The sequence below is a fragment of the Mauremys mutica genome, chromosome 1 (assembly GCF_020497125.1).
Source record: "Mauremys mutica isolate MM-2020 ecotype Southern chromosome 1, ASM2049712v1, whole genome shotgun sequence".
Classification (NCBI taxonomy): Eukaryota; Metazoa; Chordata; order Testudines; family Geoemydidae; genus Mauremys; species Mauremys mutica.
In genome coordinates, this window is record NC_059072.1 from 93,542,267 (window position 1) to 93,569,300 (window position 27,034).

The 27,034-nt window shown below is 47.9% G+C and overlaps 1 protein-coding gene across 10 annotated transcripts in view; it reads right to left on the bottom strand.

The window, feature by feature from the left end:
* CACNA1I (calcium voltage-gated channel subunit alpha1 I) overlaps positions 1-27,034 on the bottom strand; it is a 126,950-nt gene that overhangs the window by 34,794 nt on the left and 65,122 nt on the right. For all 10 annotated transcript variants that reach the window (XM_044985144.1, XM_044985137.1, XM_044985153.1 and 7 more), the window contains 13 exons: positions 23,012-23,318; positions 19,669-20,072; positions 11,658-11,809; positions 10,668-10,853; positions 9,818-9,935; positions 9,075-9,230; positions 8,676-8,766; positions 6,605-6,807; positions 4,977-5,396; positions 4,106-4,206; positions 2,364-2,487; positions 1,323-1,391; positions 335-519 (listed from right to left, as the gene is read on the bottom strand). In XM_044985144.1, the coding sequence (XP_044841079.1) occupies positions 335-519; positions 1,323-1,391; positions 2,364-2,487; positions 4,106-4,206; positions 4,977-5,396; positions 6,605-6,807; positions 8,676-8,766; positions 9,075-9,230; positions 9,818-9,935; positions 10,668-10,853; positions 11,658-11,809; positions 19,669-20,072; positions 23,012-23,318 (2,516 nt within the window). The remainder of the gene's footprint in view (positions 1-334; positions 520-1,322; positions 1,392-2,363; positions 2,488-4,105; positions 4,207-4,976; positions 5,397-6,604; positions 6,808-8,675; positions 8,767-9,074; positions 9,231-9,817; positions 9,936-10,667; positions 10,854-11,657; positions 11,810-19,668; positions 20,073-23,011; positions 23,319-27,034) is intronic.

The window sequence follows — 27,034 nt, forward strand, 5'->3', positions numbered from 1 at the left end:
GGAGAGTGTGCTCTCCCCTAGGCCTGAATGCCGTGGGTTTGAGTCCCTCACAGCAGGATTTGGGCGAGTTACCTAATGAGGATACTGCAGTGACTACCTTAGGGGCTGGAGAAGAAGCTGCACAGTTAAGAGAAACATCCCTGTGGAGAGGACATTACACAACATTCTCGTCCCTAGTAGGATGTTCCTTCAGCCCTTTTCTGATGCACAGCCCTGTCTCTCCATAAAGCATGTTCTAATACTGGCACTGTGTGGGAGCCATTCCTGGGTGGATAGAGGAAGGGACAAAGTGAGAGAGGATGGAAGGCTAGGAATTTGCCCATGGGGTTCTCACCTGAGAGGACGTAGGGTGCGCAGCAGTCGGAGGACCCGGAGCACCCCCAAAATTTTAGCTCCTCCAGCAGAGGCCACTGAGACCACAATGTCAATGAGGGACACAAAGACCAAGAAGCCATCTAGGATGTTCCAGCTGCTGCGGAGATAGGCCTGCTCCCCAAAATATAGGCCTAGAGAGACCACCTACAGGAGAGGAGAGGGGGGGAGAGCATGCGGAGTTAAACTCTCCACCATCCAGAGGGGAAGGTACTTAATAACTCAATAGCAACAGGTAAAGAAGCAATGAGGACCCATCTTTCACCCTTCTATTACACTCATCTCCTTTCTCAGAAAAGACCCACAGTCTGTGAAGTAAAAATGGAGATACGGATGGCACAGAAATCAAATGCTGGAGTGCAAATGTTCTGGAAAAAACAATAAAGATCCACCAAAGCCTTGAGGAAGTCCTCTCCCCTCTCAAACTATATCTGCTCCACTCCCCCAAGCACTACCACACTGGAGGGAGATGGTGATGTTCAGAGGATATGACAAGGTGCGTGCAGTCAGAAGATAAGGGTGCTCGTTCATGCTCTTCTGGTGACTTTATGTAAATCACTTAATCCAAATTTTTCAAACTCGAGTATGTAAAATTAAGCACCTAAATCCATATGCAGACACTTAAATAAGTGGTTTGCTTTTCAGAGCTGCTGAACACCAGCAGATGCTACCGAAGTCAATGGAATCTGTGAATGCTCATCACCTCTGAAAACCAGGTCCCTTGTTTAGATGTCTAAAAGGTGTTTAATTTCATGCATCCAAATCTGAAAATGAGATTCAAACCCAACGGTTGGACATGCCCCTACCATGACAGAGTTCACGAGGAGTGGGTGGACCTCCTTGGAAGACTGAAGGATGGATGGACTGTAGAGGATGGATGGATGAGTAGAAGGCAGATGTGTTGGGCCCATGACACATGGGAAAAGGCTGACTGTCTCCAGGTGACTTACCTTTAGTGTCATCTCAGCTACGAAGATTGCCGTGAAAATGTAGTTGGATACAGTGAGAAAGATTCTCTCCTAGAAAGAACAGAAAAAAGCCCCTAAAACACCAAGAGACATTTCCACACTTCTGTGAATTTACTAAATCCTTTGTTATGAACTTGACAAATTTCACTGTCTCGTGAAGGTGGGAGTGAGAGCACTGGCTACAGCCAAGGGCACATGCTGAACAACCTTCATCCCACCAGTCTCAGCTAATGCACCTCAGTCCTGACCTTCAGTGTTCCCTGCTACTCCAATCTTGCAACTCCCACACAGCTCTCCTAATGCACTGCAATAGTGATCTGCAGCATCTGCTGCTAATCTAGCTATGGAGACTTTCATTACCTTGCAATGCAACACGATGCTGACTGGCAGCCCAGCCCTGTCACCCCACTCTTGGACCTCTCCTGAGCCCAGACTTCGCCTAACTGTGGTGTCATTTGGCTATGTGGACTCAGCAGAGACGCTCAAAAAGCCACGTCAGCTGTGACCTCTGTTAAGAATGAACTGAGGAGAACCGAGAATATATTCACCCACTGAAGCACACCAGCCTCTCCCCAACCACGGCACCCAGATCCACATTCAAAGCCAATGCAGAAGCAGCACATTTGAATCCTGACACGCCATTCCCACTAGGACACTGCTACGTAGCCAGGTTACCACCCTCTTTTAGTTTCATGGTCCCTGGATATTTGACTCCCATTGGCAAGCCACGTCCCACCCATGAGGCCTGGAGGGACCCTTCTGCCTTCTACGACAAAGGAAGCTACTCCTGAGAAAGAAGGATTATACTATTTTAAGGCCTTGAAAAGGAGGCAAGCAGGCCTCTTATTCTATACAGAGAAATCACGGAGGGGGGTGTGTGTGTCTGGGGGATGGGGGTTACTCTCCAGCGCTGGGGGTTATCCAGAGCCTATGCAATGCCCAGAGAATTAATGAACTTTGCCCACCACACCCCTCCAGGGGTTGTGTTGAAACAAAAAAGGCCGAGGGTGCAAGTTTTCGCACCGTGCTCCGATGCTCGATCTGCGGTCTCTCCAGGGCAATGGTGATGCAGTTCAGGAAGATGAAGGCCAGAACAACGTAGTCAAAGAGCTTGTGAGCAATGATGGTTTGGCAGAGGATGCGGAACCTGCAAGAGAGTTCCAAAAGGACACATGTGCCTGAGGTGAAATTAAATTTGGTATGGCGGGGAATGGGGCGAGAGGGGAGGGAGTAAGAGTTCTGCCTGAAATGTAACATTCTCTCGTGTAAAATCAGCTGCCCTGTTGTGCACATTACCAGACTGGAAAGGAGACACGTTTGTTCAGGGAAGAACCGTCTTTTTGTTCGGTGTTTGTACAGCACCTAGCACAATGGGGTCCTGCTCCATGACTGGGCTTACCTCAATGCAAGTAATAATAATTCTCTAAACAGCTCCTCCTGAGAAACCACCTGCATTTGTAAGGACCTTATCCCCTAAGCTCCGTCTGTCTATCCTAGTTATTTATATGCCCCCCCCATCACCACAGTACTTTTATTTCTTTCTCCTCACAACACCTCGGTGAGGTAGGGCAGAGCTGTTATCCCCATTTTACAGATGGGGAAGCTGAGGCACAGGGAGGCTAAGTGACTTACCCAAAGTCACAGAGGAAATCTGCGGTGGAGCAAGGAATTGAACCTTAGTCTCCCAAGCCCCAGAGACATGCCTAAAGCCCCGTACTGCACCGCACTACCCTTCCTCTCTAAGTTCTGCTCCCACGGGGTGATGATGAGTCACAATCTTTAACCCACCCCCCTCTCCTCCAACTTAGAATTTCCTATCATGCTATGCCTGTGCTGGGATTACCAGAGTGTTCTAGGAATCAAACTCCCTTGTGCTGCTGGCTGATGAGGAATCACTGCCATGAAAATAGATGACTAGTTCTATTGCCACAGGAATTAGCCCTCCAGCTTCTCTAAAAGTCGCCAGAACCAATACAATAGGTAGGAGATCAGCACGTGCAGCCAAGATTCATCTTCCAACAGTTATGATGAACCCCTCTTGTCTCCATGAGCTGTTACCGTGTGGTGCAGCATGCTGATAGCCGGTGATAAACACTGTTTCCTCCTGGTGGAAGGAGGAGTTCTTCTAATATTTATTTTGTTAAGTGCAGTGAATACTAACTTTGCCTAAACAGTGTGGCAGGATTGCTAATAAGTCACCTCTTTGGCCTCTAATGCAATGGGGCCCACTCTTGTGCCACCAGAGACATTGCCAATGGCATAGATTAGTTAATAATACATTCTTTATCTTTTTTGGTCAGAGTTAGTATTCTCTGCCTTGCCTTAAGTTACACTGAAGAAAAACGGAGCATTCCCCTGTAAGGAAAACAACAGTAGACCTTTCAGGATTCCCCTTCTTTACCCCCACCTTAGGGACCAAACAAGAGTTGGGTGGAGACGCTGTGACTGGAAGCAACAAAATCGTTCCCATCTTGAAAGTTTAAAGCTGCAGGCAGGGCCAGCTCCCGGGGTTTTGCCGCCCCAAGCAGCGGGGGGAACTGTGGTCGCGATCGGCGAGGCAATTCGGCAGCAGGTCCTTCCCTCCGCCGAGTTGCTGCCGAAGAGCCGAAAGTGCCACCCCTCTTCATTGGGCGCCCCGGGCACCTGCTTGCTGCACTGGTGCCTGGAGTCGGCCCTGGCTGCAGGCTCAGCATTCAACCCACATACGAGGCTGCTGCAACAGGATTATACTAAACTACCCCTCCACTGACAATATTGGGATGAACCTGTTTTGTGGAGAGAAGAGGTAGATGGACCAATCCTCCCGTATCTCACACCAGTCTGGCTTGTAGACGTCCATCATCTTCTGGATGCGGAAACACAGGCTCTGCAGGACACAAGGGAATGGGTTGTCACTGGCCACCTCCCCACTTCACTGAGAAATCCAATCTATCTTTTTTCTTTAGACCTAAAATACCAGTAACTTGGATACATTACCTCCCCAGATCCTCCTCTCTCTGCCCTGACCCCACATGAGGAAATGAGCTGATGTCATAGTCACAGGGGGAGTGATGAGGCAGGTGGAAAATTCATTGGGACGGCTATTCCATAAGCCTGTTTTCCTCCCAGAAGGAAGAATATCAAGATTCACTTCTGACTCCTTAAAACTGAGCCTGATGCTAGCCTGTACTCTGCTGTGGAATGCTGACACTGACGCTGCCCAGCGCGCACTGGATCTTTGTACCAGCACTACCCATGAACCTCAGGGAAAGTGGAGTTAGAGTACTGGGTCCACAGCCTAACCAATGAGCCTAAGGCAGAATGGGCATCTACTGGCATCTTTCCTCCTAAGTGAAGTCATTTTATACAGTGAAAACTTCTGCTAAAATCTCCATTGCTCCTGACCCCACTGAAGTGTCACAGTAATCTCTTCAGTTCTGGGCACCGGAGCCTTGGAGGCTGACTAAGAAGCAGCACTCTGGTCTTCTTCTGCTTGAGGCTCTGAGAGACCTCAGGCTGGCCCATAGGGATTCTACAATCTGCTCTTGCCCTGAGCACGAACGTCTCCCAGGCTGGCATAACTCACCTCCCATCTCTTGTGATAGCTGTCCCCCTTGTAAGCCCTTGGTGCTCCTTTGGTGAAGCCCCCTTACTCACATAGTCTATCTCCTCCTCGTCCTCTCCACGTTCCTTGCGGTTGTCCATCTTCGGGAAAATCTCCTTAGCGATATTGGGCATTTTGCCATTGCAGTCCTGGTGCTCGCTGGTGCCCAGAGCCACACCCACCTTCCTCGCTGCCCTGTGACTGGATGGGACTGATGACGTCAGCTCCACCAGATCACAGGAATCTTTGGTGTCCAGAGAGAGCGTCCGCCGGTGATGAGGGGCCCTTCCCATTCCCTCTCGTTCTCCATCCGCCACCCTTTGTCTTTCCCCAGACAGCAGAGATTCATGCTCGGCAGACGGAGGCTTGTGTTTTAGGCTGTGTCCCCGAGCCAGGCTGTTCCAGCTGGAGCGACGGCTCCCCCAGGTCCCGCTGCGGCCCCATGCACCATAATGAGAACTGCGAGAGCTAGACTGTAAGAGAGGGAGACAGCGATTCAGTGACTTGGGTCACAGGGAAGATGGGGCATCAGCAGTTTAGATCAAAGACTCACCCTTGGGTCCCCTAAATCTCCTAATACAAGATTACAAAGCCCTGCTCTCCCACCCCTCCAGGAGAGGCATTTTGTGAACTCAAAGGTGACCTCTAAATCTGGCATCCAATTAATTATTATTATTATTATTATTAATTAATAATTCTTAATTGGTCACTGTCATATTTATTTTATAGCCCCAGCTGTGTGCCAGGCACTTTACAGATAAGCTAAGTTAGAAAGCAAAGGGCTTGTGTAGTCATTTACAGCAGTGGAAAGTGGTACAAAATCAGGCAGGTAGCATTTTGCACTTGCTTTGCACTGGTGCACAAGGAACAGGGTGATGGATAAACCCAGCCCATGGTCCTTGCCTCAAAGAGCTTACAATCTAAATGAGAGGAGAAAGCAAGAGCTATGGGTTTGAGGGTCTCAGCCTAGTCCTCCCCATCACCAAATCTCAACACCAATTGTTACCGGCAGCCATCTCTGCTCAGGAGAAACAAAGGACTGGGATAGCAGTGTATGCCGCACGTCAGAACTGAGGTGCACCAGTAAAGCTGTGTGTTGGTGGTTGAAGCGCTCAATGACTGAACTAATAGGAGTGCTAGAGGACAGGATCAAAGTGCACTGGCAGAACTGTGAGTGATGGTTGTCTGGAGGAACAGATAGGGGTGGCAGGCCTAGGACAGGAAAAGGTGCTGCAGGTCAAGGTTTTGATTTTCACCTGAACTAAGGGCTCCAGAAACTTCCGCAGGTAGAGGACCTGTTAGGTCTGATATTACCCATCCTTTCCTAATGGCAGAAGCTCCCCATGTGTTTTTTATGTTACCGAGGAGGCAGGGCATCATAATTCCATGCTCTGTGCTCCAGAACTACAGTGGAGGGCTAAGAGGTCAATGCACATTTCATTCTGGAGGGAAGACTACAGAGGAGATAACAAGGCAGTTGAATCCTACGCCCAGTCATGGTGGAATATGGATTGAGAAATTGGAAATTGCGACCACCTCAGGCTAAATGGAGACAGGCAACAAGCTTCTGTAAGTTTCCAGTAGGGGTAGACCCCCGATGGAATTCCAAGATGGTGGCACTGAGACAGTGGATCCCCTGGGTTTCAGATGAAGTATGTTACTCGTGGTTCTACTCACTCACCAGTGACCTCTGGTCATAGGTCATTCTCCCCAGTGACATCACACTGCTCTTCCTGGAACCCAGGGCAATGAGGATCTGGTCTGGCTGCAGGGAATTCCGGGCAGAACTTGTGACCCCACCAGCTGCCACTGGCTGGTTGGAAGAAGGTAGGGTGGGGTCAAGGTGTCCATTTGGGGTCATGGGAATTGCACAGAGCCTGGGATCTGAGCAGAAAAACACAGAGAGAAAGAGAGAAAAAGACATTCCTTTCCCTTCTGCAGTTTCCTCCTGCACCATTCAGTGAATGTTTTAATGCTCAGTTTGTTTAGCCCTGTTAGAACCCAACACTGCTTCTTGGTGCTTTTTGGTTGTATGGAAAGGGTGGGTCAGGACAGTGATAGACTTGAGGCCATGGCCTCTCTCCCAAGCACTAGGTGCCCTGATTCCTCAGAGTCCTTTGAACTACCTCTGCCTCTCAATGGGCATACCTCTAGGAGGCGAGGTGGGGTGCAGAAAAACAAAAGTGAGGATGCAACTTGTCTTTCTCTCTACCCACCTCCTAGCATCTTCTCTTCCTTGTCTCTTCTCCCTGCCCCTTTGGGCAGTGCTGGCAGCATTCCCTCTCCTCTGGCTTTGGAGGGGGAAGGGTGTTTCATACAACAGCTTTCACCTAGCTGAGTCCACTTGCTCAGCCTCCTTCGCTCTAATGGACCCAAAGCAGGGAGTGTGCCTACAAGAGAGCTCTGCTTAAGCCCAGGCAGAGCCAGTGGCGAGCTGATCAGATAACTTTCCCTGCAGACTCACGCTGCGAGGCTCGTGCCTGGGAGCACGTGAGGGAGACAGTGCCCCCATTGCTAGAATTAGGGGGCAGTCATCCACACATCTGAAACAAATGCTACGACTGTGAGACCAGCAGCCATTGAATATTTTAGGCATGTTCCTTGCTTTTCTCAGATCAGTTTGTTGGGCTGAGACACTGCGGGGCGGCTTGAGACTCACTGGGGCCCAGATCCACTAAAAACTTTGTGGCCTCCTTGGAAATCCTTTATCTTTCTCCAAATTCCCATGCACACACTATTCCTCCCAGTCTGCTTTGAATTCTCACTGACTCACTGCTGCACTGGCTCCCTCACTGCTCACAGACCCTAAGGATCCAGCAAACTTGCTTTAATTTGCTCCTGCGGGGTGCCAGGGAGAGGCACAGATGGGAGAAAGAAGAGATCAAAATATTCTTCATAATGTGATATGCTGCTCTTTTCTATTAGATTCATAGATATTAAAGCCAGAAGGAAACATTTTGATCGCCTAGTCTGACCTCCTGTATAACAGAGTCCATCATAGGCGCCGACTTCCCCTCTGCCCGGTGAGTGCCTCCCCTCCAGCCCCGGAGCACTCACGCAGTTGGTGCCTATCCCAATGGTTAATTATCCTCACTCTTAGAAATGTGCCCCTTATTTCTAGTCTGAATTTGTCCACAGCTTCAGCTTCCACCCATTGGATCTCATTATGCCTTCTCCTGCTAGATTAAAGAGCCATCTACCATCAGAAATCTTTTCCCTCTGTACACGCTTGTAGACCATGATCAAGTCACCTCTTAACCTTCTCTTGGATAAACTAAATCATTTAGCGTCCTTCCTTTCTCACTATGAGGCATGTTTTCTAGACCTCAAATCATTCTTGTAGCTCTTTTCTGAATCCTTTCCAATTTAAGTGTAGACACCAGAACTGGACACAGAATTCCAGCAATGGACTCACCAATGCTGTATGCAGATGTAGTAATGCCACCCTGCTCCTACTTGATGCAATATCTCCTACCTGCTTTGCTATCCAAGGATCATATTTGTTCTCTTAGCTACAGCATTACAGAATTTTGCCATGGCTCTAATTTTTGCAAGTGACTGCAAGCTGACAATGACTTTAAAACAAAGAAAACTGCATAAAACTGCATTGCCATGAAAGTGCTTTAGGCAGGGCCAAAGCATTCTGGTCCCACCTTGGAAAGAAGAATGAGATTTTAGGGAGATTTGCACATTTACATTTTTCACCCAACTGCTGGTAGGAAAAGCGCAAGGAGGTGGGAGGATCCACTGACCTGAGCCATCCCGGCTGTCCAGGAATTTGTCAAATTCCTCCATGTTCGATGAACTCTGATCTTCATCCGAGTACGACCGGTTGGCATCACCCTGGAATGGAAAAATCAAAGTAAAGGTCTCTGATTCATGAGCCCCCCAGGGGAAAGGATTCTGTTCCCTCTGATTGTCTATTGCCACAGATGATAGAGAAATCCCTGTGTGGTCTGCAGTCCCCACGGAGGGGGACTGAGTCACCTTTACAGGGTGCATAAGATGGCGTGGAAATTGTTAACCCCCTCCTCCATATCAGTGGAGGAAAGGGAATGACATAACTGGAATGTCATAACTTGGGATCCCCTCCTCGTCCCCTCAGGCCATCTCCCTCATCTGCACCTCACCTCCATGGACTGGCCACTCACCTCAGCCTGGAAGCCCTCCACCAGGATAGCCACCAGCAGATTGAAGAGGACATAGTTGCCAAATGTCATGAGGGCCACAAAGTAAAGGGATGCCCATGGTGAGGTGGAGGCCATGCCATTATACAGCACAACATTCCAGTCCTCCTGGGTCAGGATCTGCAAGATAGAAGAGAGGCAGCGTGAACCCCCTAGAGCAAAGTGAGAGTGAGAGGGATTACAGAGGAAGGAGGCTGCATTAATGAGCAGTGAGAGGAAAATCATCTGACCACCACATGCCTATTGCAGAGAGAGGCTCCCCCATCTTCTCCCAACATCCCACCCCAGGTGCCTAATGATTGCCATCTGTGAACATGGTCCATCTCTCTCGCTGTGTCTATGGCAATAGCTCAAGAGACCTCAGGCCAACAGGAAGAGACAAACACACACAAGCATAGTGTGCACACTACGGCGACATTAAACACAGGAGTTGCCCCAACAGCTCTGACCTTTCTAACTACCGCATCCTTCCATTGTCTTGTTGCTCCTGGGAGGTCGCAAAGATGTCAGCTGCTTGATTACAGTGTGTGTCTGTCGCTCCTCTCTCAGCATCACACGCTGGAGCCTCATGGGTTGGTTTTTGAGTCATCAGAAATGAGTGTAACATTCAATTGTACAAACCTACAACTAATTCCTGATCCAATTCACTTTGAGATCCCCCTCCAATCCCATTGTCTGGCCTGCCCATGGAAGCTGTGTTGACTCACCTGGAACACAGTGACGATGGCCCAGAGCAGGGAGTCGAAATTCTTCCGGTCAGGGACAGTGTCTCCGGTGTCTGTCCGGAGGCTGAATTTGCACCCAAAGATGTGCATTCCCAGGATGCTGTTGGGTGGGGAAGAGGAGACGGTGTCCAATTTAAATATCTCTGCCACCAAAATGAGCTTGTTAGAGTGGTTCCCCTTTTTTCTTTCACAATCCAACCTGCTGCCACTTGTCACCAGAGTAAGGGATATAAAAATATAGCTAACCCATCAAGACCTACCAATGAAGGAGGGCAAGACACTGATCAGCCTCATGTACCCTCTCCTTCCCCCGCATCACCATAAGCAACAAGACCCCCAGCTTCTGGCTACTCCATCCAGTCCTGCTCCCACGGCCGCTATCTCCACCATTCTCTCTTGTTCCATTGCCTGTCTCCACCCACTTCTAGCTTATCTGCATTGTCTGCTGTGAAATATTGCCAGCTGCTCCACACCACAATTCTGTAATAGTTAGTGGGGGGGAAAGGGAAGAGTCAGACTATTCCCTGCAGTGAACAGCAGTTCACTGACAGAATTCGCCCTTTCTAATGGAAATCCAGATCAGCACACTCCCTAGCTGGCAAAGTTTCTCCACCCCCCACCAAGCCTCTACATGTGAACACCTGAGGACCAGATCCTCAGCGGATACAGTCAATTTACACCCGCTGAGGATCTGTCTCTGAAAACTAACCAAGTTCCTCTTGATGGCTAAAGTAAAGACTTGGGCGGGTTGAGTCACAAAGAGATTGGCGCCAGGGTTTGTATATGCCCTGCGATGCCTCCTCAAATTGCTCTGAAGACAACACCTCCTCACCTGAATATAAAGATGAAGAGCATAAGGAGCATACAGAAGGTGGCCACATTGTCCATGGTCTTCATCAGCACCACCAGCTGGCGTCGCAGAGCAGGCATGAAACGCACGAGCTTCAGCACCCGCAGGAGGCGGAAAGTTCTCAGCACTGACAGCCCCCCATCTGACTGGCCAATGATCTCCCAGATGCTGTGGCCCAGAGACACAAAGGAGGAGAGAGAAAGTTGGACAAGGAGAGAAGCAGACGGAAAGGGACAAAGAAAGATAGTGGTAGAAAAACAGGACAAAGGTAGTGAGAGAGGGAGAGAGAACTCTTTCACCAATGCAGCATCTGTGTGTGTAAAAGAGAGAATCTGTGTGAATTGAGAGAGTGTAAAAGAGAGAATTCTGTGTGAATCAAGTGTGTGTGTTGGTAGGGAGTGAGTGAGAGTGTGTGTGTGTGTGTGTGTGTGTGCACAAAAATCTGTGTGTAAAAGAGAATCTGAATCAGATGTGTGTATGCAGTGTACATTTTGTATGTATATGTCTGTAAAACTGCATTTCTTGCTGGGGACAATTGAAGTGCTGCTCAGCTACTGAGGAGTTTTCAAATGCTGCATCATAAGGACCTAGCTGGAAAGCTCCTTTCTAATACTTTGCACTTCTAAAGCATTTTTCATCCAAGTATCTCAAAATGCTTTACATGCACCAATTAATTAAGCCTCACAGACTTCTGATGTAGATAACTATTATTATCCCCATTTTACAGAGGGGAAAACTGAGGCACAGAAAGGTTATGTGACTTGCCCAAGGTCAGTGAGTCAGTGTTTGAGCTGGGAATAAAATCTAGATCTCCTGATTCTTTGCCTTGTGCATTAACCATGCTTTCTCTCATATTTTAACTGATTAAAAAGCTGAAGCAGGAATGGCACAACATAGTTCAGGCACCGATCTGCCTCTCTGTATCTGCACCTCAGTATCCCCAGCCTGGTCTCCCTATTTTGGGGTCATCACCTGATGATGACAATGATGCTGTCGAAGATGTTGTAGGGATTGCGGAGGTAATCAAAGAGGCCAAACGCGGCGAGTTTCAGGATCATCTCCAGGGCAAACATGCTGGTGAACACAACATTGCTGATCTCCAAGATGTTGGTCAGTTCTTCTGGCTGCAGGAGTGGCAAAAGCAAGTATCAGAATCGGGCAAGATCTGAAAACATCACCTCAGAACCAAAGGATACCGTTCTCGTACGGCACAGGGTTGTCCATGGATGGGAGTCATGCGGGAAACGCTGATGACAGAGGGGACCAATGGTGCCATCTTTGGACTTTTCTATACTTAAAATGCTACAGTGACACAGCTGTGCCACTGTGGCACCTCAGTGCAGACACTACCTATACTGACAGAAAGGTTTTTCCATTGTATAGGAACGCCACCTCTCTGAGAGGCAGCAGCTAGCTTGACAGAAGAATTTTTCAATCTACCTAGTACTGGGAGACTTAGGTCAGCTTAACTAAATGGCTCAAGGGTGTGGATTTTTCCACACTCCTCAGCGATGCAGTTATGATGACCTAATTTTCTAGTGTAGCCCAGACCTCAGTGTTCTCTTTCTCCTTTGTGTTTACACAGTCCCTCCTCACCAAGTTCCCAACTCTACCTCCCAACCTTCTCCCTGCCCCCTTTCCTTTCTCATTCCACACATCTGCCCTTTGGTCCCTTGTTTTCTCTCTTTTCTACCCCACTTTCCTCTCCCCCCTTCTCTCCCTCCTTTTCCTTGCCAGAATTCATTTGCTGGGCCTACTCTGGCAATTTTTTCTCATACCTTCCTCTTTGCAGTGGTCTAAGTAATTACCCAGGGGAATATCAGAGTGCATGAATAACGCATCAGCAATGAGGAGTAGCCTGTTAATGTCTAACAACAAGGGACAGAGAGAACAAGAGGGAATAAGAAACAGAGGGAAATGGACAATGAGGAAGAAAGAGGAAACTGGCGAGACAAAGGGAGAAATTCCCAAGAAACCATCAGGGCAAATGTGTCGGTAAAAGGAAATAACTAGTCTAGTCCAGGATATTTGCATCTACTGAATCCGTGACACCTTTTGCCACAGGTAATTCAGTTTCTTCCAGCCAAAGGGTGGTGTGTGTCGGAGAGAGAAAAAGAGAGAGAGAGCTTTAATGACTCAATCAGCTGAACAAGCCTGAACAAATTCAATTACTCCTCCTTTTGTTTTCAGAATTAATGGATGTTTCTTTGCTGTGCTCAGTTCTTGGAGGCCCCTCTGACAAGGCTGGGAAGGGGTCCAGCCTGTTTGCTCAGGAATGATTAAGTGGATATTTATATGGCTGGGGGCTGAGCTGACACCATTGATGACAGATTCTTTCCATCCTCTCTCAGAAACGGGGTGTGGGGGGGAGGAGCCCTCCCCCCAGTTGATTATGATGGACTCACTTATATGTGTGGGTATTCTGGCTCCCCTCACTGGCTGAGTTGGAACTCCACTAGGCTAGCCAGCAAGGGGAATGGAAATAAACATAACACTGTCTAACACATTCCTGTCAGTAGGGGGCAGACTCTCTCTCTCTCTTTTGCTCTGTCACACATACTTCAATGAGACTTTAATGGCATGACAAGCAACCAAAGTGTCACCAACATGAAAGGAAAGTCAGACTCCTCATGTATATGTCAGTACAATCCATCCAGGGCCTGGTCTACACGTGAATAACATAATTGAAATCGACGTACTTAGATCGACTTACTGTGGTGTCTTCACCGCAATGAGTCGACTGCTGCTGCTCCCCCATCAACTCTGCCTGTGCCTCTCGCGGCGGTGGAGTACAGGAGTCGAAGGGAGAGCGCTCAGAGGTCGATTTATCACGTCTAGACTAGACACGATAAATTGACTCCCGCTGGATCAATTGCTGCCAGCCGATCTGGCAGCTAGTATAGACATACCCCAGGATAGGATTACATATCTGAAGTCTGATTCCACCCACGCTCCCCTCCTTTCCATCCCTAAAGGAGCAGCTCCCCCTAGTCCAGTCCTAGAGGGAACTGAAATGAGCAAGCCTAACACATTCTGTCCACCAGGGGGCAGCAGCATTCACTCTCTAGTGTACACAGGTCCCCTCCCACACACGTCGGGTGTCCATCACAGATCCACTTGGATCAGTCGGTCATGTGGCTAGCCTCTTCCTTCATGTGGGGCTGAGCTACCCATAAATGCCAGGTCATAATTCTGACATCACACAAAATTAGTGACAGAGAGATTGCTGGCGCCCCCTGGTGGTGATAAGAGAGGACAGGCACTTGTGAAATTAGGGGAGCCCATCGGAAATGGAGACGGGGACTCCACCCAGGCCTAAGCAAACGTTCTCCACTGAAGTCAGCACTGCCCCATGGTGCTCCGTGTGGAGGAGACTCATTGACTCACCTTTTTTATTGATCATGACAATGGCAGGGTTACTGTCCTTTTAAAGGAAAGGTGCTTAAATTAAGAAAAGAATGAGGTCTCCTCCCTTCCCCACAGGCTGTACCAGCAGTACATTGGGGGAAGGGGTGCTCACACGCACACACACAGTAATCCAGTTCTGGTTCTTTCCCTCCTGCCTCCTCCCACGGGCTGCACCTAGAGTCCATTCCAGGAGGCACAAAAATCCAACTCTAATTGTTCTTATCCCAAGTAAATGAATGGACTGGAACCTGCTCCCAAGTCACTGTACCCTCCATGTCCTTTTCTAACTGAGATTTCATTCCGGTTACTGAAGCCAGCCCCCACCCCCAACCATATTCTTTATGAAAATATGCTTATGATATGAATATGACATAACAGATCTATTTTACGCATGATGGCTCATACAAGATATCATTGGAAAGGTTGTCATTTACTGAATGCGATTATCTAATTTGTATGCTTGTATCATTTCTGTATCTGAAGCTAGGAATATTGACTATGTATCTATATTTCAACGATGTTATTTTGGGTGACACCCCCTGCTAACACTTCAGGTATAACAATGAAAAAGCTGGACAGTGCTGATGGCCCATCAGCAAGAGACAATAGACTGTAAAAGAGCTTAGTCTTCCTGTGAACCTGTGGGTCAGCCTGTGAAGAATGGCTAGAGGGGCCTTACGGAGTCATGTGACCATGTCACCTGATACTGGATCCCATCTCGAATTCTGTACTTTTCCACGAGAAGCTGGGGATGGGGGGGTCAGACTAGGACTCCCGCTTTATGCAAATCCTATTTAAGGGCAGGGAGTGAGGTAATCCAGGTCATCAGTTCTCCCCTGCTGCCCTGCCCAAGATGACTGCTGGAAACATCTAAAACTGAACTGGGGGAAAGAACTGGACCCAGGCCGGAAGAGTGTCTGGTCTGTGAAGAAGATTATTAGCAGCACATTTAGGGTGAGAACTTACATGTAAGCAGCTCCTTTAGTGTATTAAGCTTAGTTTGCATGCTCTGTTTTATTTTCTTAGTAATCTGCCTTGTTCTGTCTGCTACCTCCTAAACTACTTAAAATACACCTGTTATAGTTGATACATTTTTTCTGGTTTATAATATAACCCAGTTTATGTGATTTCTAACTGGGGGAGGGGGGGTGATGAATTGTGCATATCCTCCTCCACATTGAAGGAAAAGGCAAATTTCATATAATTTTGGGTGGACATCTGGGGCGGTGGCAAGCCCCTTAAACTGAGCCTTCCCAGAGCGGACCTCTGTCTCTCTGTGTAGCTGGGTGTGACCCTGCCTGTGTGCTTGGCTGGAAAAGGCTGGGGAGCCAAGACCAGGTAAAAGGGGGCCCAGGCTGGCAGAACAGTCTGACTCAGTGGCATCCCCGCACAACAGGTGACATCCCAGGGGGTGCAGCCCGTCGCAACCGTACCCTCCATGTCCTTTTCTAACTAAGCTTTCATTCCAGTTACTGAAGCCAGCCTCACACCCCAACCATCTGTGTGCCTGTACTGCATTTGACACATGCTGACCAAAACCAATTCTTCACTCAACACTTTCTCTTCTCAGCACCGCTACCTTTCCCCTTCTTCACTAGGACCTGGCTTTGATTTCATTCTGGCTGGGGGAAGGGGAAATTGCAGGATCTCCCCATGCCACAGAATTTTATCACTGCCAGTTTCTCTAAAATCAAAATAAAAGGGGAGGAGGCTCAATTTCCATCCATAATTACATTTGAATAACAAAACAGGTCCTGAAAAACTAGGGAGAGAGAGAAAGAGAGAGCACAGAGAGGACAGAGATGAAGATAACCTCAAAGCCAGGCAGTAATGACACTAGCAGGGAATGAGAGGCCCATATGCTAAACAGAGACACCAATTTCAGCATGAATCAAATGATTATGTCAGTGCGGATGAAGAATGTAAAAAGACGACAGGGTATAATGGTGGATTAGCCTTCTCTCTGCTGTCCACGCATCCGCTCGCTCGCTGTCTTGTAGGGCGCAACTGATGTTTTAAAAGTCATGCTTGCATCTCTCCTAAGGAAAAGGTCACCTGTTCTCTCCAGCCCTCCTCCCCTCCCTGACATCTGTTTCTCTAGTCAAGCCCACACCTGTTAATCTTTTTCTAATGGGCCATCACTCACCTCCTTCCCCCAAGCATTCTTCCCAGAGAGAGGATAAGGAAGGGAGGAAGGGAAAGGGGTGGGGGGAATAGTAAGGGTGAGATAAGGGGAGAAAAGGAAAGAGGAAAAAACAAAACAGTTCCATACCGCCAAAAACAGGAAGAAGGAGAGATGGTGAAGGAATAGGAGAGAAAAGAGAGAGGACAGAAAAGAAGAGAAAGAGAGATGCAGAGAAAGATTAACGAAAAAGTGGAAAAAGAAAAGGAGATAAAGGGAGGGAGAGGAGCCAGCTGGATCCATGAGGCCTGAGGCAACACACTCCTAGAGCAAAGACAGACCCTGCATTGCAGCTATTTCTGGAGAGACAGATAATTAGCCAGAGTGAAAAGAACCATTAGCGTTGAGCCCAAGGTGCTGTTGGTGGGGCTAGAGGCCCCCATCCTCTTCCAACACATCTGGGACTAGCAATACCATCATGGGTTTTCAGCTTAACTGTGACTGACAGCGGACACAGCTGATGGCTGGGGCAGTGTGTGTGTGTGGGGGGGGAGATTGGGGGGCAGGGAGCTTCTCTCTGGCAGAGGAAGGGTAATCTTGATGGGGGGGGGGACACTGAAAGGAAGCCAATCACTCTCCTTCCGGCTGCTCCCACACAAATAACCACAACCAACTGGTTAACGCAGGGTTGTAGAAAACGGCTTTGGATCAAATAAATAGCAGCCCGCCATTTTTTCCCCCACAACTTTTTGGGGGGGTTAACAAAAACATAGTTCCACTTTCCTTTTTGAGCCATTTCCAGGCTTCCTGGCTCTTTCCAGAGTCAGAAAAACTGACAAAGCCCCGAGGAAAGGTCTGCAATTCATCATCTCCTGCCTACCCAGAAGCAGGGAGTATCAGAAATCTCCCCAGCGCAGAAGCCTGTTTTCTCTGTCTCACACACACGATTGCCAGCTCAGAGAATGCACAAGTCTCACGCATGAACATTGGGGAGAAACACTTGAACTGAACTTTTCCTAAGTATGGAGTGTTGGGGCCCGAGTGGGGGAAGGGGAAGGAAGCAGTCAGATGTGAATGGGGGAGTCATGGTTCGGGCCACTTTTTCTTGTATCAGAACTAGTTTGTCTATCCTGAATCTGGATTTCTTTCCAAATCCATGAAACTATCTGATTCAGATTCCCACGGCAGTGAACCCTCTCTCCCTACTAGGATTAAGCAGATGTGTGAAACAATGTAGACCACTTCTATGCTGGGGGAAGCTGATTTCATTTGGAGCCCTCCCTTAATGATCAGATGATGGAGCTGGGATGAAGGAGAGCAGCTATTTGGTCTTGACTTCCCCACCACTACCACCCACCCACCCACCCTTCCTTCCTTGAACAAAGAAATTGCTATCCTGGATAAGACCCTAGGGTCCATCTAGTCCAATATTCTCTCTCTGACTGGGACCAGCACTAGATGCTTCAGAAGGAGGTGCAAGAACACCTGTAATATATCAGATGACCTGTCCATACAGCAAATTTCTCCCCACAGGTCTAAATTGGCAATTATGCAGAAATCTTACTGGGGTGACTCCCCGTGGGATCATAAGACCAGCACCATATATCAGTACTCAGATATCAGGGTGATAAGTACCTTATGAATATAATAGAGAGATTTCTCTAGTCTGGTCATATTTGTAAATTACATCAAAGTAACCCAACAGTAACTGGAGAATCATAGAAATTAGAGATGGAAAACACTGATTTGGTCACATGTAGTCCAATCTCCATCCCACATCCAATTCAGGACTTCACAATTTTTTGTCTCAGTCCACTTTTAGACAGTTTAGATGATGGGGTCTCTATCAGTATCCTGGGCAGATCAGTCAATAGTCTAATAAATCTCACTTCAGGAAGGTATTATTAATAGTATTTATTATTTATATTATGGTAACACCCAGAGGCCACAGTGAAGATCCCATCGTGCTGCGTGCTGTACCGATACACAGGAAGATATGGCCCTGATTGGTCTTTACACCCTTTGAACACTTGTGGCCAGTGATCATGTTGTCCTGTGCTAAGTTTAGCTAAGTGATACAGATTTAGCTCTTTTAATCTTTTCTCATGATTCAGTCCCTCCAGTCTCCTAGTAATTTGTATTTCTCGCCTCTGAGCAGCCTGCAGCTCAACATCATTTTTCTGGTACTGAGGTGCCCAGAGCAGTTTTTACTCTGGGATCAAACTGTGGCTACTCCTACTCCTATCAGAGGCTGGCTAGGGTAGGAAACACAGTCTAGTGGATAGGGTATTGGATGAGGACGGAGGAGCTTGGAGATCAATTCATGGCTCAGCCAGAGACTTCCTGTGTGGCTTTGGGAAGAGCACTTAATCTACCCTGTCCCTCAGTTCCCCATCTGTAAGGGGATGATAACCCTTCTCTACCTCACAGGGGTGCTGTTAGGATAAAATCCATTAATGACTGTGAGGTGCTTGGGGACCTCTAGTGATGACAGCTATACACATACCTAGATAGACAGTTGCTTTCCATGTCATGATCCACCTGTTAACTGATGCTGCCAGACCTACAGAGGGGCTCAGGCCCCTCTAAGGGAATGGGAAGATTCTTGGTTGTAGTAACCACAAGACTCACCAGCTTTCCTCAGTCCTTCTCCAGAGATAGACTGTGCTTGTGCATCTCTTAATTAAGCTGGAAAGTCTAGCTAGCTGATGGATTTGAATTCAGATGCTGGTGAAGTCTCTGTGACATCCCTAGAGAGCACATTAAACTAAACCAAACAGACTAAGGATTCAGTCAGCTAATGAAGAGAGAAATGAGGGAGAGAGATGGGGGAGTGGAAAAGACAAGGGAAAAGAGAGGGATAAAGGAGACAAGGAGAGAAAGAAAAGTAGGGGATGAAACAGATCAGAGAGGGAGAAGCAGAAGGAACAAAAGGAGATGAACGGAAAAAAGATGGCCATGGCCAACACGACTGAGTTCAGAAGCAGGCACAGGATAGCCCCTGCACGGTCCTTACTCCATCTCAAACCCATGATGGGACCCCATGTGCTATCACGTGTCCAAATCGTTTTCTCTCCACCTCCGCTAGGTTGTAAGCTCCTTGGGGCAGGGTCCATGTGTCCTTAAGAGATTTATACAACATCAAGCTCACTGTTGGCACTCAATAAACAATAACAAAAGGAGGGAGAGGAGAGATTTAATGTCAAGAGGAAGTGACCCAAGAGCCTCTCCTCAGGTCCTCACCGGGTCATTCAACTTTGGATGCTGCCCAAGGAGACCCACCACTGGATGCAGCTCAGGTCTAGACCATGTGGTTTGGCAGGCCCATGCTGCCTGATTGTACCCCAGGCAACCCACAGTGCTAGAGCCCCCCACCCCCTCCATTCTAAGTTGCTGGATATTATCGTGGCCGATAGGGTTTAAGGTGCCCACTTCCCCACAAGGGTGTGTTACCTGTTCATGGTGCTCAATGCCCATGCTGATGGTGTTTACTAGGATGGCTATCATGATCCCACGGTTGAAGTACTTGCTGTCCACAATCCCCCTTAGTTTGACCCTCACTTCTCGCCACAGGTCACCACAGAGCCTCAGCCATCCGCCCTCTTCCCCCTCCTCTTCCTCCTTCTCCAGATCTGCGGCACCCTCGCTTCCTCTTCTTCCTTCTCCTTGCTCTTCACTGGCCCCTCCTTCCTCCTGGTCCGAATCAGCACTGTCCAGGATGGAGAGCCTCCGGGCTGCCTCACGCTGCACCCTGTGACATCTGGGGCAGTTGTTGGGGTCAGAGGTCAGGGTCACAGCAATGGGCTGGATGAGGGCATGAGGAGTGTATTCGAGAGAGTTGTGTTTCTGGCAATGCCCTGGGGAAACAAATCATTGCAGTTAAAGGAACAGGTCTCAATTTTCAAATAAGGCATACAAATCAGTGTACCACTTGGATGCTTAAATAGCAAGAAGGCACCGAAAGTGGAAAGCCAGGCTTTTTAACCGTGAGGATGATTAAAGACTGGAACAGCATATCAAGGCAAGTGGTAAATTCATCATCATTTGGAGTCTTTAAATTGAGATTGGATGCCTCTGTAAAACATACACTCTAGTTCAGCCACAAGTGATTAGGCTCAACACAATTCACTCACACCGTAGGGAAGAATTATTTCCTCCGCTGCATGAATCAGTGGGTGAAATTCTGTGACCTGTGTCACACAGGAGATTGGACGAAATGATCACAACGGTCCCTTCTGGCCTTAAAGTCAATGAGAGTGCATGGAGTGCCTAAAGGCAGAACTGGGCCCCCTGATTTAGGAACCCACGCTTTGACAGCATCTTAAAGAGCCAGAAGAGTGACTTTGAAAATGGCATTTCTTTATACAGTAACTCCTCATTTAAAGTCATCCTAGTTAACGTTGTTTCGTTGCTGATCAATTAGAGAACATGCTTGTTTAAAGTTGTGCAATGCTCCCTTATAACATTGTTTGGCAGCTGCCTGCTTATCCACTGCTTGCAGAAAGAGCAGCCCATTGGAGCTAGCTGGTGGGGGCTTGGAACCAGGGTGGACCGGGAGCCCCCCTATAAGCTCCCCACTCCCCTAAGTTCCCTGTGCAGCAGCCGCCCAGCAGGCTAGCAGTTGCCAGCAGTTCAGCTGTCCCTCCCCCCACTGCCGTGTGCTGCTCCTGCCCTCTGCCTTGGAGCTGCTCCCGAGAGCCTCCTGCTTGCTGTGCAGTGGGGGGGGTGGGAGAGGGGGGCTAATGTCAGGGTGTCCCCCTCCTCCCGCTCCTTTACCCCATCTCCACAGAGCAGGGGGAGGGCATGACTGGCCTCAGGATGGAGGGAACTTGCTGGCAGCAGCTGTTGTCTCAACTTGCTGATCTACTTAAAAAGACAATGAACTTAGAATGGGGTCAGCATCCTTAAAGGGGCAATGCACATCTCTCTCACACACACACGGTGTGTCTCTCTGTCTGCCATGCTGTCTCCCGTCCCTCCATTCGTGCTGCCTTGTAGACTATGAGTCTACATTAACAACATGTTAACCCTTGAGGGCTCAGCCCAGTGCTAGTTCATCATTTAGCAGTAGGGCATTCCCTGGGAAATATCCCACCCTCTTCCACCCTCTGACTCCACCACGTCACACAATCATCATTGCTGTGTACAGTATTAAATTGTTTGTTTAAAACTTATACTGTGTATATGTGTGTGTGTATATATAGTCTTTTGCCTGGTGAAAAAATTTTCCCTGGAACCTAACACCTCTCCCCCCCGCCATTTACATTAATTCTTATGGGGAAATTGGATTCGCTTAACATCGTTTCGCTTAAAGTCGCATTTTTCAGGAACAGAACTACAACGTTAAGCGAGGAGCTACTGCACACGACACTGTGCGTATGAGATCAGATTTGTCGGCTTTATTGACCTAACAAAGTTTTTATTCCTTTTTCCTCCTGTTAGCTCTGGGGAGCCAACACAGCTATGCAAGAGTGAGTCAGAGTCCAGTGGTACAACAAATTGCCAGTTGCAGAAACTTTATTATTGGTGAACAGGTGCAAAAGTGGAAGGCGGGGCCTGCAAGGCTGGCAGTTAGACATTCTATCTCTTCACTTGGAAAGTGAATTCACTTGATACAGAAGCCTTTGAGACAATTAACATAGAACCCATAAAGCCATTTTTATTGTCACTCTTCAGACTAGAACTGCAATTTGAATTATACAATTGGACCTCATGTCTCATTTTACACATTCAAAAAATGTCTCCACTGGCCCTTCAAAAATTACGCTGTCCTCTCCCCCTCCCCCCCAATTCTGCCAATACGCCTCAAAACTGTGGACTTCAGCATTTCTTTTTATTCTGGCCCTGTGATACTCCCCACCACTGCACTGCAAAAACACCTCAACCCTGATCTGCAGGATCTTTGTTCCTTCATCTTGAGCTCCCACAGGGTCTGCTTAAGCAGCTCAATTCCCCTCTCTCCCACTCTGCTAATGCACTTAATCCAATTTGCAATACCCTCTGCTAGTCCAGATCTGGAACCCTGTACAAGAACCTGTTGATACCTCCCAATCCTACCATTCAGCAGCCCCTGGAATGCTAGATCTGGCTTTCCCACACAATTCCTGCCAGCAACACCTATTGCTATTCCGATGCATTGCCTGCCTCCCCCATGCTCCTGTCCAATTCCTAGTGCCTCATATTAATTCTGAACTGATACAAAAGTTTTTTTTTCTCTTGCTGATAATAGCCCACCTTAACTGATTACTCTCGTTATAGTTAGTATGGCAACACCCATTTTTTCAAGTCCTCTGTGTATATATATCTTCCTACTGCATTTTCCACTGCTTGCATCCGATGAAGTGGGTTTTAGCCCATGAAAGTTTATGCTCAAATAAATTTGTTAGTCTCTCGGGTGCCACAAGTACTCCTGTTCTTTTTGTGGATACAGACTAAGGGTACGTCCATACTACCCGTCCGGGTCGGCGGGTAGCGATCGACTTCTCGGAGTTCGATATATCGCATCTCATCTAGACGCGATATATTGAACTCCGAACGCGCTCCCGTCGACTCTGGAACTCCACCACCACGAACGGCGGTGGCGGAGTCGACAGGGGAGCCGCAGACTTTGATCCCGCGCTGTGAGGACGGGTAAGTACTTCGAAATAAGGTACTTCGAGTTCAGCTACGCTATTCGCGTAGCTGAACTTGCGTACCTTAGTTCGAACCCCGCCCCCAGTGTAGACCAGGCCTAACATGGCTACCACTCTGAAACTTCTTCTACTGACACTCCCAGCTTTGCCCATGGGATTCTTACTGTAGCGTCTCTGTCCTTTCCCATTCACACCAAGCTTGGTACTGCCTGGCTCCATCCGGCCCTGGCGTCGGTCCTGCAGGCTGTTGTAGAGGCTAAGTGTGCGACGCTTGGCTTTGCGCACGATGTGGCAGACATACTGGAAGATCTCCTCGTAGCAGTCTCCTGGTTCAGTGTAGCTGGCTACGGTGCTGGAGGACAAGTACCGCGCTCGCTGTTCCTGCATCAGCTGGTGCTCCCGTTGCTTGGTCTCAGAGAACTGAGTGGCTATGACCACCAGGCACAGGTTGATCATGAAGAAAGAGCCCACCTACAATCAATGAAGGAAGAGGAAAAAAGTGAGAGAGAGAGGGAGAGAAAAAGCGTGGGGCAAAGAGAAAGAAAGGAGGGAAAAGAAAGGGGAAGGGGAAAATAAAACAGGACAAAGAGAGAAGTTAAAAATAGGGATAGGTGAGATTCTGCACAAGAAGGTGGGACTTCAGTCCTCAAAGGAAACCTTGCCTGGCTCACCTTTTTTCTGAGGACAACTCCCTTGATGTGATTTTCTCTATGTGGCTCAGTGGCTTGCGCAGTGGGCTGGGAGTCAGGAGATTTGGGCTCTATGCTCGACTCTGCCACTGACTTGCTGTGCGACCTTGGGCAAGTCACTTAAAGATGACCTGCAAAGGCTTTTATAAAAATTGGATTTTTGCTCTAAGCTTTCTTCTTTTTGACGTATAAAAGAAGAAGTGTTTTGGTTTCTTTTCCCTTCTTGGTTTTTACTTTAGGAAAATTGGGAATGTCATCCCTGCTCTTCCCTAGTACTTCTGGAGGACTTGTTGGCAGTCTCAGAGCATATTTGATCCTAACTCTCTCATCTTAATTGAAAGTATGGGGATGCTGAATCTTTAACAAAGATGGCTCTTCTCCAAAATGTTAACTAGGCACTGAAATCAAATAGATATTTACAAAAACAAATAAAAAACGAAGAGCGTTAAACAGTCTGACCAAAAATCCCTTCCTTGCTCAACTTTCACTCTCTTGGCTCTTGTGATGTCCTATTTTCATTAGTCCCCGAATCATGAGAGTCTTCCAGTCTAGACAGGCTCTCAATTGCTAATGTAAAAACAAGCAGAACCCTTCATTTTTTAAATAAAATGTTTCAGGCCTTCATTATCCATTCTACTAAAGCCAAAAAAGGCAGACACCCTGTTTTATTCATTTGCAGATCTCCTTTAATCTAGCTATGCCTCAATTTTCCCATCCCTAAAATGGAGACAATAATGCTGAATGATTGGAGATGTATGGATAAAAATCACAATATCAGTTTTAAGTATCTCCATTGTGGGATCAAACTGAATCTCCATAATGGGATCAATACTTTACTGCGGGGATGGGGATAAAAATTCAACAGGAATGCAAATCCAGTCCACACTAGGACTTTTAACCACTCGTTTTGAACACTGTTCCAACATGATTGGGACCTCCTCTCCAAAGAGTTGTGAACTGTGATATGTCAGTGCTAAAAAGAGGGATTGTTTTAGAACTCTGACTGGATTTTTGTGCTCATCTGAAATGGACCCTGGATGCGACCTGTGGAGAAGACTGAGCTAAATCCATTCCCCTTCATCCACAGAGCCCTCCCCTACTTCAGCCCATCTGCCCTTCAGATTTTTTGTGTGGCCTAGAAAGGAGGGGAGAAAAAAAGGAAACTGCTGTTTGCTTCAGATCCTTTTCCCCCAGAGGATTCTGGGTAGTTCATACTCTCATCTTGTTTTCATTGATGAGTGAGTGGGAGTCCAAATCTCCTTCAGACATGCCCTCCCCACCACACATACGCTCTTCCATTTACATTGTCTCCCTCCCCTCATATGGAATGAACCAGTGTGTGGAGTTTGGGAAGAGTTGTTGTTTTTTTAATAGGCATTTCTATGGTGTCCTTCACTGTGCTGTCTAGGAACTGCACAAACTAACTGGGCGGGGTGGGGTGGAAAGGAAGATTTATCCCCATTTTACAGATGGAGAAACGGAGGCACAGAAAAGTGAAGCGATTTGTCCAAGGTCACAAAGTATGACTACGTCAGAGTCATGAATAGAACTCAGATCTCCTGTAGCCAATCCTGTGCCGCAAAGCAGTCCTTCCTCCAGGAGCTCATCTAAAATCAAAAGGAAGGGGGAGGAGGAGGAGGAGGACTGGATATAGCTACTGGACCACCAGCTAATGAACCACTCTGCTGAAGTCATTAAATATGATTGCATGTGTTTGTTTTATTCCTAGGACAACAGGAAAGTCTAAGGACACACAGAAGAGTCAAAGGGTGCGTTGGGCTCAATTCTGATTTTCAAACTAGCAGCTTCAGGCATCAAGAACCTGCGGTCTTTTTCTGTTAAGTGCCTAACTCACCGCATACATATTGCCCACGAGGCCTTTGGCAAGGAGGCTGACAGTTATTATTTACTGAGTGTGAATGGTGCATTTCACAGAGTGGTCTGTCTCCTTTAAGGGTAGTGGGGGATGGGAGGGTACAGAGTCAACCCTGTTCCAAGGCATGGCCCCTTTAAGAACAGGACGTCCTGAGCTGGATCACCAGATCAAACTGGGAATGACTCCTGGTGCCTGAGCCACGTGGCCACTTGCTGAGGATTAAAGAGAAGTGCACTTAGCTCTGTCCCAAGTGAGAGCCATGTGTGCTTTATGGGGGAGGAAGAAGAGAAGGTTCTTCTGGTGGAACTAAGATGAGGGTGGGTTGGGGAAGCCTGCCTGGATTATAGCATAGCCCCAATTTGGGATTGTGGAGACTCTTTCCCAACAGAAAGAATTTGAGCCCAGGGACCAGGGCTGGAAAAGACCTAGAGGGAGGTCTCCCCAAAGAGATACATGGCCTGGAGTAGCATCCGCAGAGCTTCCCTGCTCAGAGGGAGCTGGGGAGTGGAGAGAGAGCTGGGGCCTGAAGACCCAGGGAAGGAAGGGCTGGAGGGTGGAAGGGCCAGAGGATTGTTTTGTGAGGTCTTAATAAATTAGACCCCAAGAAGGAGAATGTTATTAAAACTTCTGCCTGCATGTGAATGGATTGGAGACCCAAGAGGGGGCACTGAGATGGTGTGATGGCAGTGCCGTGCCGTGGGGTGGGGTGTGCTGAGACTACTCCCTTGCTACAGGGTACTCTACACAAGCAGAGATGATGACATGGGATCAAGTCCATCCATGGTGTAATTCCACTGAAGGCAATGGAATTACCCCAGAAATTAATTTGGCCTTGGGTCTTTGTGCTGAGCAGCACTAACCAGTGGTTCATCAGAGGCCATGCCTGCCAAAAAAAAAAAAAAAAAACATGAGTGGGGTGTGCATAGAAAAAAAATCAATGGCATTCAGCTGCACAGTCTCAGGCTGAGTGTTTAATTGAGGGTTTCAGATGACTGTAAAAATGCAGAGACAAAGTTCAAATCACTGCGAGTTAATCTTAAATTGGCAAGACACCTCCCACCTCCTCTTCCAGGGACAGAACGTTCACCTGTAACATCCAGGTGGTTTGGGAGCATCTGAATTTACTCAGAGGGAACCAGCCCCCACATTTAAATTCTGCCTTTAGAAAGGCATGCACAACTCCTGCTTACCTCAGTAGGAATTGCAGCTGTGGACACAAGGCTAAATTCTGTCCTTAGTTACACTGTACAAACATGGTTAAATTCAGGTGAAAATGGGGCCAAAATGTCTGTTCCAGTGGGGAAATTAATGAATTGTGAGGCAAAGAAAATTGTTTCAAACTCATAGCAAACACAGAGGGTTCGGTTTGCCCCTTTGGGAGCTGTTTCTTGGACAAACTGCTTCAGACACATCATTTCTTGTTGGGGGTGACAGGGGAATTCTACCAAAGGGTGCTAGGGTGGAGACTTCAGCAGACCACTTTCCATTTTGGGGGTGGGGTGGGGAGATGCTGTCCCACCATTTTAAGGGATCCTGCCTCTAGATTTTTAGAAGTCTATTAGATTTGAAGAGGATGATAGACCTGCACCCATCCTTTGGTTTCTCCTTCCTCCAACCATAAA